The sequence below is a fragment of the Phocoena sinus genome, chromosome 5, assembly GCF_008692025.1.
Source record: "Phocoena sinus isolate mPhoSin1 chromosome 5, mPhoSin1.pri, whole genome shotgun sequence".
Lineage (NCBI taxonomy): Eukaryota > Metazoa > Chordata > Mammalia > Artiodactyla > Phocoenidae > Phocoena > Phocoena sinus.
The window spans coordinates 88744306-88758472 of NC_045767.1; the positions used below are offsets into that span (position 1 = coordinate 88744306).

Sequence of the window (14167 nt, forward strand, 5' to 3'; positions counted from 1 at the left end):
TAAATGTGGTGGGAACTCGGTAAGATGGTTTTTTCAATGGTACAGTTAAGCAAGTGACATCCTTCACAATAGTCAGGAAGAATCTGGTTTACCCTTCGCCAGCACAAGCAGAAAGATACATGCTGGATTCTCAGCTTCTCAGAAAATGCCCACTTGGGAATTCCCTGTGCTCAGTGGTTAGGATGCAGCACTTTCACTGCTGGGACCTGGGTTTGATCCTTGGTCAGCGAGCTAAGATCCTGCAAGCCTTGCTGCTTGGCCAAAAAAAAAAGAAAGAAAAGAAAATGCCCACTTATTAAAAACATAAACTAGATGTATAACGGTGACTAAGTGGAATATATGGTTTGTGAAACATTAAGGTGTAAAGTATGAAAGCGGTTAAATTTTTTCTCTGCTTCAAATCTTAACTTTGTTGAAATAACTGTTTAGGAAATTTCAAGAGGACCTTGCCTGTGTTACTTTGTTTTTGCTTTTGTTTTGTTTTCCTTTATTTTCCCTGAGTAAAGTTTAATCCTTGGGGTGGAGTGCTGAAGCTGCAAAGTATAGAAGAAAAAATGGACTTAATGGGCGTTCTAGAAGCAGCTGGGGATCCCGGTTCTACCACTTGCTAATTGTGTGATCTTGGGCCAGTTATGTGGCTCAACTTTGGTTTCCTTCAATGTAAAGAGGGAATATCAATACCTACTTTGCAGGATTCTTTTTTTTTTTTTTTTTTTTGGCTGCACTGGGTCTTCGTTGCTGTGCACAGGCTTTCTCTAGTTGTGGCGAGCAGGGGCTACTCTTTGTTGCAGTGCACAGGTTTCTCATTGCGGTGGCTTCTCGTTGCGGAGCACGGGCTCTAGGCGCACGGGCTTCAGTAGTTGTGGCTTGCGGGATCCAGACCGCAGGCTCAGTAGTTGTGGTGCACGGGCTTAGTTGCTCCTCGGCATGTGGGATCTTCCCGGACTAGGGCTTGAACCCGTGTCCCCTGCATTGGCAGACGGATTCTTAACCACTGCGCCACCAGGAAAGTCCCAACTTTGCAGGATTCTTGTGAGGATTTGATATGATATTTACAAAGCACCTAACAGAAAATAAAAATTCAATAAATGGTAGCTACCTTAAGTAGTAATAATTTTTCCACATCGTATAACAGGGACATTGGGTGTGACAAATCAACCTTTGTCTTATAATAGTAGCTGAGTAAATATACTTTAAAGGAATGTAACTACTAACTTTGAAAAGTGAATCTCATTTGCTTTGAATCAACCATAATGTGGAAAATTCATGCTGGGTGAGCAGTTAGAACATAGTATTGTTCAGATCATTATCTTGGATTTGAACTTCACATAGCCTTGTTAATTCTGTTTTAGGGCCACAAACTGTACCCCAGACCTCCTCACAACTCTTTTACAAATATATGCTGTTATTCTCAAGTGGAATCAAATGAGAAAATAGTTCAATACAGCTTATAATTAGTGTGTTTATGAGAAAAGATTATAAAAAAAAAGTTCAAGGTTTGTATGTCTTACTGATGACTTAATATTGCCTTTATATTCTAAGCTAATATGTTTACATAGTAAAAACATTACCAAGCAATATTTTAAATTATTTTTATTAGTCCTCTATTTAGTGCGTGTTTTCATAGTAAATTCATTGCTTATGAACAGAACAATGAGTAACTGTCATGTTGAAGACTCAAGAGTGGTTACCTGCAAACAGGTATAACTGGGTAAAAGTACAGGTTTTCCTGCCCACCCACAGTTCTTATTTCTGAAATAACTGCTAATACCTCCTCAAACTGATAGGTATGGGAAACTCAAGGGTAACCAGTGCAGACAGGTTTTTCTCTCCTTGGCAGAAGTTTTAGTTGCTTTGGGCTTCCTTCCTTGTGTCTAGCTGGAGAGGACCTTTGGAAGGAATGTTAATCAAGTTTCTGTGTTTATTGACCTAGATGTTTTTGTTTTGCTGGTACGTTGTAATCAATCCAGATCTCCTGTTCAGGGTTAAATAAATGCTTATTGTTTGGTTGGTGGGAAGATTGTCCATCATGGTTTGTGACAGGCTGAATTCAGATTTTGGTGGACACAGGCAATCCCAGAGCATTCAGATTAATTCATATATTCACAGTTCTATATTTTAAGAATGTATCAGTGACCTAGAGTCTTGATGTCATATGTACAGATAGCCAGGGCTCTTTGGTATTGTGGTTCCAGGAACTATTCAGTGTAATTTTAAAGATTTTAATGACTGCTTAACAGTGTTTTGAAGTATTACATGGCTTAAAGTGAAACTATAAACTATCTCCCTTTAAGTTTTAATCTATAAAGATGTCTGGCTACAAAGGAATTGCACTGTAATTAAATGTGAATGTGTTAAATAAAGACTTATATTCAGTATTTGGATATGTAAACTCTGCTTCCTTGAAGAAGTGATCTTGTCTTAAGCTGCATGCCCAGTGCCTGGCACATGGAGTACTCTCAGTGAATATTTACTGAATGAATGAATGAATGAATAGCTCTGGTCCAGATGTAGAATAATGTTGGAAGAGATTTAAATAGAAATGAATAAACCTAGTTGGAAAATTTTATTTTCCTTAGTAACTTGCTGATGTTCTTCCTAATTATAAATAAGCATATACGTATATATATTCTTACATTGTACAAGATTGCCTTCCCTCTAACAATATGAAAATACCTGTTTACCTACAGAATCTGGTTCTCAGCATTTTTTCTTTGAGTTGAATCTCAAATTAGGATGGAAGCATTTATGAATTTTTTTGTATTTGCTGTAAACACTTTATTCCAGTATGGCTTTCCTTTTCATTTACTTAAAAAAAATTGTTTTATTGAATTATAGTTATTTACAATGTTGTATTAGTTTCAGGTGTACAGCAAAGTGATTCAGTTATTTATATGTGTGTATATATATATAAAATACTTGGGCTTCCCTGGTGGCGCAGTGGTTAAGAATCCACCTGCCAGTGCAGGGGACACAGGTTCGAGCCCTGGTCTGGGAAGATCCCATATGCCACAGAGCAACTAAGCCTGTGCACCACAACTACTGAGCCCACACACCACAACTACTGAAGCCCGCGCACCTAGTGCCTGTGCTCTGCAACAAGAGAAGCTACCACAAATACAAGCCCGCGCACTGCAACGAAGAGTAGCCCCTGCTCGCCGCAACTAGAGAAAGCCCGTGCACAGCAACGAAGACCTAACGCATACAAAAATAAATAAATATTTTTAAAAATTTTAATAATACTCAAGGAGAAATTTTTCTTTCAGTTTTTAGATAACCCTCTGATAAGAAATCCTAGAACACAATAAATCATCTTGGGGCATATTTCTTGAAGTTTTGTGCTCCTCCTAAAAACCAGACCCTTAAGTAAAAACAAACAAAAACTTGTTTTCAATCGTCCAAAACATTGTCACAGAAAATCTTTGTCATCCCTTATCTCCTTGTTATTTATGTAGCTCAGAAAGCAAGTACCTAACTTCTTGCTACCAAGGCATAATGGTCTCCTTGGATAGTATAGATATGTGGGTGGGTGGGTAAACTGGTAGATTGGTTTAAGAGAACTGGATAATGTGCCCTTAGCATGTTCCAAGATGGGAGAATTTTTAAGGTACTAGAAAATAATCTAATGCAGAAACTTGGTAAATACAGCAATATCAGAAGGGGAGGGGAAAATTGCCATTAATCAGGAAGGATTTTACTTTTTTCACTTCATGTTTTTTTTTCTTGCACTTCTGTCCTGTCTACAAAGTTAGGTCTTTGTACTTTGGAGAAGGAAATTATGAATGCCTGAGAGTATGGTATTTAAATGGAAAATCTGCTTTAGTTTTTCTTAAAACACTACCTTTAGCAGAGCAAAGAATTTTGATAGCTAAGTATATAAGGAAAAAAGAGGTGAATTATGTGCTTGTTAAAGTAATCTAACTACCTCTTTTACCATCTTTGCTGTCCAGTATTACCCAGTATTAACTGTCTTCCTGTTATCTAGCCCTTTTATCCCACAGAGAGGGGAATTGATGAGGATATGTGCATTGTGTTATGTCTGATCACAGTTTGACTAGCATAGTCTGGAAGTGGGTTGTGCAGGATGAGAGCTAGCAGCCTAATTGCTCTCCCTGCATCAGCAGCATCTATAAAGCATCCTGGGAATTGCTCACCCTATGTTCAGAGCAGCTGGTCACATGAGCCTGAATTTTCAGTTCAGTTCATTAGTCAGCCATTTTGGTCAACACCCTGCTTACTGCGCACGACCAATCCTATTAGAACTCAGCATTCCAGCTCCTCTGAGCAGATCCTGGAAGTGATTTCTACAGTTCAGGATTTTTTTTTTTAAGCTAAATCGAAAATATTGGTTTATTTTTTGTTGGTTTTTTTTTTTTCTTTTGTACTTTTTTTTTTTCCTGCACAGAGAAGGAGGATTTTTCACTTACTCATACAGAGGCCAGTTTTTCAAAGCCAGCTAAGGTAGCATCGGCTGTGCAGGATTTCAAGCCTCTGGCTCAGCTGAAAAAGAAGGAGGTAGGGAAGGGGAAGATAACAAAAGAGAAGCTGGAAGAAGACAAGCATCATCTTATTTTGCTAGGTGGTAGGAGCTGTCTATGAGAAGAGATAGTGTAGAATTGTTTATCTTGAACAGTGGTTCTTAAACCACAAGGTGTGTTTTTTTAACCTCCCCCACCCCATTTCTTGAGAGCTTTGTTGCAGAGCTTTGGATTGGGGGTTTTTGTTGAGGAGGATTTATTTTTGTGGGGTGTGTGTGTGTGTGTGTGTGTGTGTTGTGGTCCCAGCTGAGTCATCATGTCGGCTCTGACGCCTCCCACCGATATGCCGACCCCCACCACTGACAAGATCACACAGGCTGCTATGGAGACCATCTACCTTTGCAAATTCCGAGTGTCTATGGATGGAGAATGGCTCTGCCTGCGAGAGCTGGATGACATCTCACTTACACCTGACCCAGAGCCTACCCACGAAGGTATGGTTAGAACCCATTCACTAGTATCTCACCAGCATCCCCATTGTTACTCGGGCTGGGAGGGTCAGGGAAAGGCAGGAAGAACCCATGCTGTAAACTATTAACAAGCCTGAAAACCTTTCATCCTTACCTACCACCAGCTCCCCTTCTCTACTTTACTGGGAAAAATAATTTTTCCCTGCCCCCTGAGGTATCCTTTCAAAAGATGCTGGTGCTTGTTTAGAGTTCTTTGTCTTGAAGCCTCTAAAAAGAACATTTGAGGTCACTTATCACATCTGACCCTAATCAACAATGAAAACGCTATTAATTCTGATTAGATGCTAAAATATTATAGAAATTGTAATGATTCTTAATAAAGATAAAAAAGCATGACTATAATTATAGGGTTGTACATGATATAGTTGAAACGCTCATGAAGGGTATCCTATCATCAGGATATAATGTTAAACAGGCTATGATATCTAGAAAGTATTTGGTCAAACATTTTTTTCTTTAATAGTATAGATTATAAGGTTAGATGAGAAAGCAGTTTTACATTCAGTGCTTATTTAATGAATATGGTGTCTTAAAAAAGCACAATGCCTTAAAAAGGCATGATTGATAAGGTAATTCCTTCCCATGGAACGTATTGGCCATTGCTTTCTATAAGTTATTTGTGGTATCTATGATGACCCATTTGAAATTTCCACTGTCAGTACCTTTGAGACCTTTGTGGTTCTTGACTTGTGACTTTCTCCCAGAACCTTTTCTAAATTGTGAGAGTGTTTCATCTTCTACCCCTAAATTCTCTTAGTACAGTAAGGAAGAGAATTAACATGAGTCATAATTTGAGTCAAATTGTTTTGTATTTTTATGTAGTGACCTCTTAGCTAGTGTTTATTCTCTACCCTTAAAATAATGAAGACAGAAATGCTCATGTATGAGAATAAATTCTTCATAAAATCTCCCTAATATTTAGACATACTGCAGGATAGAGGGCACAAGGTGAATTGCACTTAGCAATTGGGTTAGGAAAAGTGATTCCTTTCCCTTGACCTAGTGTCATTGCAATCTTATCATGACTCAGATTTCACTCTTTGTGTCTGAAAAGGATTTTATTTTCCCAGTTAGACACTTTTAGAGAGGGTTAACATCACAACACAAAGCATTCATTTGGGTGTGTCTTTAGGGCAATGTTTAAGTAGTTTTTAAGGCCCTTTGCATCTCTTAACAATTGATTTGTCAGCTGGACAGCTTCCTTTGACTCTAAGTTTCAGAATGTGCACAGGGGTTAGAGGACATCAGCTAGAACTGCATACAATGCCAGTACTGTTTAGAACAGCCTCCAAAGCTTTAAAAATCTTTAGGGAAGAAAAATACATTTTTAGAAGGCTACCAAGAAGTCTTTTAGCAAATGCCTCAATTTGCATATTTTGTTTTAAAATATATTCATTTTGAGAGTCATGCGATATCAAATATTCCCTTAATTATAAAATTTAGTGTGTCAGTGTCTCAAAATAACTTTTAACAAATTTAATAATTTGAATACATATTTGTTTTTTGAGCAAGATTCCTGTGAGTGAACAAAAGTGAGCTGTTTGGTTCACATAAGCATTTGTAGTGGTACTGTTTAAATTCAATATGGAGAAATCTGTGATGGAAAATGTATGAGAGCTGCAACCTAAGCTTAAGTGGCACATCCTTAGATTAAGGGAAACAGACAAATAGGAAGTTCCCAACACCTTAGAGTCAACTATGGAGGGTGTGGAGGAAAATAGAGAAATGCTAACAAATGAATTTTGGAATTCTGCCTTAAATTGGGTAAAAGAAGAAACAATTTCAAATGATTAGCACTAGAAGTAATAAAAGAAACTCCAGACCCAGGAAAACATCTATAGGTTTAGTGATCTAGGAAACCAGGTAAATAAAATACAGGGATTTTATTTCCTTGCTCCACTGGCTAACTCTGGATGTCTAAACAGTCATTTGAACCAAAGAAATGTCTGCTTTAATAGTGATGCTAGTGACAATTGTTAAGTTTAATTTAGCTACTAACCTTTAAGTGGTGATCACCAGGCCAGTGATAATGGGAATCTTACTATGTTGACAAAATGGAGCACCTGGTGCCCAGGCACAGGAGTATTCATAGAATACTTCAGACATCTGACCGCGCAAATCCTGCATTGGGGCCCTCTGACACCCACAAGAGAAAAGGGGCAAAAGCATAATGTATCCTCTTAAGAGGATAATATAGACTAACTTTGTGGCCTCAGCACTACAAGCATTGCAGTTTCCAACTTTTGTTTTCTGAAAACAGAGTTCCTTCCTTCACTGTGCTGTCCAAAGTGTAGGCCTGGACCTAGAATTTCTGCCTAGCTTAACTCTTAAATACGTGGGGATAAAAACTCACTTAATTATTTCAGTGCTTATTGGTGGTCAAGGAGGTGATCTTTCTCTCACTTCTTTTAATACACTTTTTTTTGAAAAACCTGGAGCAAATCTCCAAATCTTTAATTGTAAGGAGAAGGTTCAGCAAAGGCTTCATCCAGTAAGTGACACTTGGGCTGGGCTCAACCTTGTGTGATAACTAGACCATCACCAGGCTGACACTGTGGCGGGTAGGGGTTGGAGGGGACGTTTCAGACAGTACATAGTGAGCTGGCCAAGCTCGGGTATAACAAGTAGTTAGGACTGGTACCTACCAGATAGTAGGTTAGGAGGATTAAATGAGATACTTAATGTAAAGTGCCCTATAAATTTAGTTATTTGTGTAATAGTTATTCATGGAGCAGTGGTTTGATCTGCAACAGTTTAAGCCCCATTCTTTTTTTTTTTTTTTTTTTTTTTTGCGGTACGCGGGCCTCTCACTGTTGTGGCCTCTCCCGTTGCGGAGCACAGGCTCCGGACGCGCAGGCTCAGCGGCCATGGCTCACGGGCCCAGCCGCTCCGCGGCATGTGGGATCCTCCCAGACCGGGGCACGAACCCGTGTCCCCTGCATCGGCAGGCGGACTCTCAACCACTGCGCCACCAGGGAAGCCCTAAGCCCCATTCTTTATTGCCGTTTTAGTGTGTATCTCCGTTTTTATATCTAACTTTCTGGAGTAGTCTAAACTAATTGTTTACCAGACAGACTAAAGGTTAGTAGCTTAAATTCATATAAAGGAGAAAATAATCGGTTAAAAATAAAACGCAGTTATCAAGAAATACTTCTTTTCCTATTAACCTTCTTTTAAAGAAGAGGAATCTGACATTGAGAGGTGAAACACAGATGATCGGTTTAGTACAGTATAATACACCATCTGGTTATAAAGACAGCTATAAGCTTTGAGTTATTTTTTTGACTTAGAAAATTTCCTTCTCAAATACAGATAATAAGAGGCAGACTACGAAGAAATGATACATTGAGCAGGCACACTGAGGAGAGAATCTCTGCTCAAGTCTTTGATTTTAGTGTTACTATAGAGAACTGTATGTGATGGCCGACTTCAGACATGCTGTTACTGTGTAACTCTGCAGTTTTCCCCTGGTAGTTGCATTTTGCTTTAGTGTTCATTAGACTTATACTGTAATGTATAAAGAGATAGCTTATATGTAACATCTGTGAGTGTAGTAATGATACTGCACCACATGCAAGGAGTGTGTTTTGGTCTGTCAGTTGGTCAGAAATATTTATTGGGCATCCCTTCATGCAAAGTCCAGTTCTAGAGACTAAGAAATAGGTGGCCCTTGCCCTCAATGAATTCACAGTCAAGGAAAAGAGATGAAACAAAGATGTCAGAGGCTGCTGTAAAACAAGTGTAAACTACTTAGTTGCTAAAGGACAATCCTGTTCCTTAGGAACTGAACATGGAATTTAAAGCCAGGTAACACTTAGAGTGACCACACTTCCCAAAGGACAGTATGGGTGTAGATTTGGGATCAGGTTTTTCCATTCAGTAGGGAATACGCTACTGATATAACAAGCAAGGAAAAATCCCCTGAAGATGAAATGGAAAATGTTTGTTATCTGGTGACTGTGGAAAGTGTCTGGTGCTGAGATAACTCCATTGACATTTACTAACGTACTCTTACTCATTAATATCACTGCACACTAGTAAAACCCCATCCTGCTTGGGACCTGCATATGTTTTAATGAAAAAAGTACCTGTCCCAGTGGGCATTTTGTCAGGGGAAGCCAAATGGCTGTTTACCAAGAAACTTCATAGCATGAATTCACTACAGTCTAGTGCAGGGCTTCTAAATCTGGGAACCATGATTCAAAAAATTATATATAAAATTTTATATTTGTGCTTTTTTTTTCCTAGGGGAAAAATCCTTAGGGTCTGTTAGAACCCCCAAAGAAAAAAAGCAGTGTTTAAAAAACACAGTTTTTATCATAAGATCAGAATTTATGCTCCACACTATGCTAGGTCCTGAGGTACAGCGCAGTGAATAAGCCCGCTCCTCCATATTTTCTGAGCTCATTGACAAGTGGGTAGTAGGGTAGTTCAACAAGTAAAATGGCAATCACTGTAGTACCATGGTACAGAGCCAATGTATGAAATATATATGTATGAAATTATATAAACCAGATTTAAGGCATCTGGCTATTGTAGTTTTCTGCTATGATTAAACAAATAGTGCTGTATGCGTTAGGCCATAGAAGAGGGATTTATGTGCTCCGTTCCACAACAGAAGCTTAATTTTGTCTTTCATTTTAGTTTCCGCAACTACCAGGATCTAATTATGTCACATCCAGATTCCTACACCTACTTTTAGCTTTTCTCCAAACCATTTCTCTTCCTATACTGATTCATTCTTTATAAAATTGTCAAATGAGTCTTCAAGAAAGTAAACTTTTCATTCTTGTACATGAGCCTGTTTCAGGCAGCCTTTATATTGAATGTAGAATATTCCTGAAAAGGTGGTAGTGGTGGTGGTGGTGTAGCAAGAAGAGATGCTATGTTTTATTGAGCAGCTACTTTGTGCCAGGAACTGTTTCCTCTAAGTAATATATATGTATTATCTCATTTAATCCTTACAAAAACCCTTTGAGCCTAGGTACTGTTATCCCCATTTTACAAATTGACAGATTCAGAGATGTAGTAAGTGTTGGAGCCTCCATCCAACCCACATGCAGCTCACCTACACCGCAATTCAGTGAGTGTACGTCGAACAATAGACCTGTGTGTCATAAAGAACATCTTCCAGTCTCTGGTGACATATTTCCAGTAGTTTTGTACACAATTGAACGTGGCATTGACCAGCTTATGTTCAGTGAGCATCCAAATGAGGCCAAAAGCATGCCAATTGGGGCAGGCTTGGTGATTGCCATCAATTAAATTGGATACCTTAGCATGTTATCCACTTGGGGTTTTATTTTCCTCTTTCCACCCATTTTTATAAAGCCCATAAAAATATTTACATAGTTGTGCAGATGCTGCGAAACAGTAAAAATGGCACACTGCTGAAACTGACCTGGTGGGCAGGCAGCACCTTTATGTGCTAAATTTAAAATGTTTCTCAAGTAGATGTGCAAAATGACGTGGAAAGCTGTTTCTGGTAGCAGTAATGTTCATGATTATGGATTGTCTGAAACAGTAACGACGTTGAATCCTTATTCTTTAGCTAACTATTCCCATGCCCTTCTTTTGGGTAATTTTACTTATCAAATGTTTTTTCAAACTCCTTTTCAATGCTTACCTATTTCAATCAGGCTGTGATTCTGCACTTTGCCAAAACCCTGATTATTCTTGTTGTTATACTATTCCCGCTTTAGATTCTCCGTGCTGACATTAAATTAGGAAAGGGTTCATCAATGAACCTTTTCCAACAAGTCCAATATCCTTCATCTCCTGAATCGTTGGATACTGTCTGTGTCACTTGATTGAATGCACTTTAAATCATTCTCCAGTGATTTATTTTAACCTATGTGATTCATACTTTATGAGATTATACAGAAAGTTCTTTAGGGTAAAACTTTTCTTTTGCATCCTTCAGAAGGCCTTATATTACTGTGTACTGTTTATTGTAGCTATCTGACACACTTTAGGTGAACTCATTAATGCCTCATAACCCCAGAAAATAATCATTCTTAAAAGAAAAGTTTATGAAAAGATTATTGGAATACCTTCCCTCCATTACACATAACTTACGTTTCTGGGTATTTTAAAAAATCATTTATCTCATATTATAAACTCATTGTATCTTATTTCAAAAATGGAAGTTTAGGGCTTCCCTGGTGGCGCAGTGGTTGAGAGTCAGCCTGCCAATGCAGGGGACACGGGTTTGTGCCCCGGTCCGGGAAGATCCCACATGCCGTGGAGCGGCTGGGCCCGTGACCCATGGCCGCTGAGCCTGCGCGTCTGGAGCCTGTGCTCCGCTACGGGAGAGACCACAACAGTGAGAGACCCGCGTACCGCAAAAAAAAAAAAAATGGAAGTTTAGTACAACAAATAATTTGTTGTTGTTGTTTAAAATATCTATGAATAATATTCAGTGCTGATGAAAGTGTGGGAAGGCTCAGATAGGGCTCTGCTAGTAGGATATATATTGGTACAGCCTTTTTGGAAATCACTTTATCAGTGTGAATCAAGAGCCTTGAAAAATTAAGTTCCAGTTGTTTTACCAGATATCTATCCTAAGGAGATAATCAGAGATAAAGGCAAAATATATAGGTATATATATTTATCACTGTATTATGATTTATAGTAGCAAAACTTTAATTGCAACTTAAATAACCTAATAGGAAAATTGTTCAATAAATTGTAGAGCATCAATACAACAAACACTAATAATGGTGTTGTGGAAGAATATTTAATGGCAGGGAGTATTTTTTAAAATATAGTAAGTTTTATGGGCTTCCTTGTGGCGCAGTGGTTAGGAATTAGCCTGCCAATGCAGGGGACACGGGTTCGTGCCCCGGACTGGGAAGATCCCACATGCCGCAGAGCGGCTAGGCCCGTGAGCCATGGCCGCTGAGCCTGCGCGGCCAGAGCCTGTGCTCCTCAACGGGAAAGGCCACAACAGAGAGAGACCCTCATACCGGAAAAAAAAAAAAAAAAAAAAAAAAAGTGGAGCTACTGCTTTAGATTCAATTTCCACTATAATTTTTTAATATTTCTAGTAAACATCTTGAGTTTTTCCAGGTCACAGATCAGGGTTTATTTTTTGGCTTGCTTTGTTTTCAGAGCTGTCTGAATGCTGCATGCTGTGCACAGGGGTGACCCACAGCATTTAGACTTAGGTGCATTTAGTACAGCATTTGATTTATTCCTTCCCTGTGTTCAGAAAATAAAACCTGAGTTGTTAGGATTCTCTGTTTTACAGAATCGTGTTCTTTGCTTTCGCTCTGGCACTCCTCCTTTTGTAATCTGCCCTCAGTGAGATTATTGGAATATCTGTTGCCACCAACCCGGTTAGCCTCATAGTCAGGTTCTCTCGAGTTGTGATTACATGTGCACAAGGCAGTCTTCGTGAACTTCTCAAAGTGAAGAGGTTATAGCTTTTACTACCATCTCAGAAACCTACCAGACAAAGTTCTTTGGACAAGGTTCATCCCTTCTTGTTGTTCTGCTCTGGGAATAGTCTGGCTAGTCACCTTTACAAGGTAAGTTTTACCCACTTGCCTCTGAGATTTTATAAAATCCTAAATCTGGGAGAGAAGTATCAGCAGAGTTCCATTTGTACCTCAATCTGTAATGAAACCATAAAAGAGCTACATGTTTCCTCTGAGCTGACTGTAATGTGCTCTCCCTAAAATCAGCTTCCTCCTTCTGATTTCAGGTCTGCTTTCAATTTCTTCCCAACTCCCTAGTACTCCTGTCACTGGAGTCTGCTTTAGTGCCCTGTCATTAATCACAGTGCCTTACTACTGTCTTTCCTCTTTATTGGTGAGCTTTTTCTGGACCGTTTTTGAACGGAGCTTTTACTTTTTAATTTGTGACTTTCTTAGTGTAGTTCACATTAACTCTTCTTTGGGTTATCAGCGCCTAGTGCCACAAGGTTATTTGTCCTAAGCTAATCATGGACATCTTTGTCATTTTCCAGAGGTACATGCTGTACCAAATTAGATAACTAATACTCAGTGATGGATCTCAGATTGGAATTCAAGCTGTTGGATTCCCAAGCCTGGGTACCTGTGAGACCTGGCTAGGAAGAGAGCAAGGCTGTCACTTGAGAGCGCCCACAGTATTCTCTGCGCTTCAGTGTGGTTCTGTATTATTTCGGGTTTGTTGGTTGTGCCCCTTTTTTGGGAAGGTGGAGAGTATAATGGGGCATGATTTTCCTTTGCTGTTGTTCTAACCCCACTGGGACTGCTACAAAGTACTTTTGAGTACAGGGAAGTAAATACTAAAATTCATTCCCTTGCAGTTTTTTTGTATTTGAACTTTGCCAGAGAACAAATAGATGAATTTGATGAGCTTAGAAACACATGTGTAGAGGGACAGTGAAACATACTTATTGTCAAATGACCCCTGAGTATTTATTTTTCATCATAATTAAATTTCCCCCAATAAAAAATATTATATCAGCATATTGAAAATACTGGGGTTCTCTTAGAAAAATATATTTAGAATTATATATATATATATATATGAATTTTAGTGAAAACAACTTTATTTTTAAAGTTGTATAATATACTCGCATTTAAGAGTCACAGAATACAGACAAGTGAAAATATATAAAACAGTAGAATTCACCTAAAATTCTAGCACCTATCAGTAACCACTGGTAAGGTCTAGCAACCTGATTCTCTTTTTTAATATATACACATGTGGTTCGTTTACAAACTCGCACAATTTTATGCATGTAAGTTCATCACATACCTGTCTTGTGTGACCTGCCGTTCTTCTCTCCACTTCAGTAAATAGAAATCTCTACTGCCTCATTTAATGTCTTCACTTGTTTGGATGTGCCATGATTTCTTTACTCCCTTATTATAGATATTTAGGTTATTTCAAAATTAGGCTACCCCAAACAGTTTTGGTACATCATTATGTTTATAAATTGAACACTTTTCACTTGAACAATTTCATTTTTAGAAGTGGAATTTCTGGGTCAAATAGTAATATATTTTACTTTTTTTATACACATTTCCAAGCTGCAATAAACATTAAAAAAAAAATTAATGCCATGGTGTCATGAATTTTCATATTGGCTGCTTCTTTGCAACTCATTTTTATCTTTTCCCTCTGCAGTTGTTGTGGTTTCCCACACTATTAAAATCTGAACTT

General features: G+C 38.5%; 1 protein-coding gene across 5 annotated transcripts in view; it reads left to right on the top strand.

The window, feature by feature from the left end:
* Positions 1–14167, top strand: part of RUFY3 (RUN and FYVE domain containing 3) — an 84332-nt gene that overhangs the window by 11388 nt on the left and 58777 nt on the right. Inside the window, exon 1 of one of the 5 annotated variants that reach the window (XM_032632036.1) lies at positions 3626–4972. The exons of 3 other annotated variants lie outside the window; for them this stretch is intronic. In XM_032632036.1, coding sequence (XP_032487927.1) covers positions 4795–4972 — 178 coding nt within the window. In that variant the 5' untranslated portion in view covers positions 3626–4794. Of the gene's footprint in view, positions 1–3625; positions 4973–14167 lie in introns of those variants that run through there. One more of the 5 variants, XM_032632034.1, reaches the window with a different exon arrangement.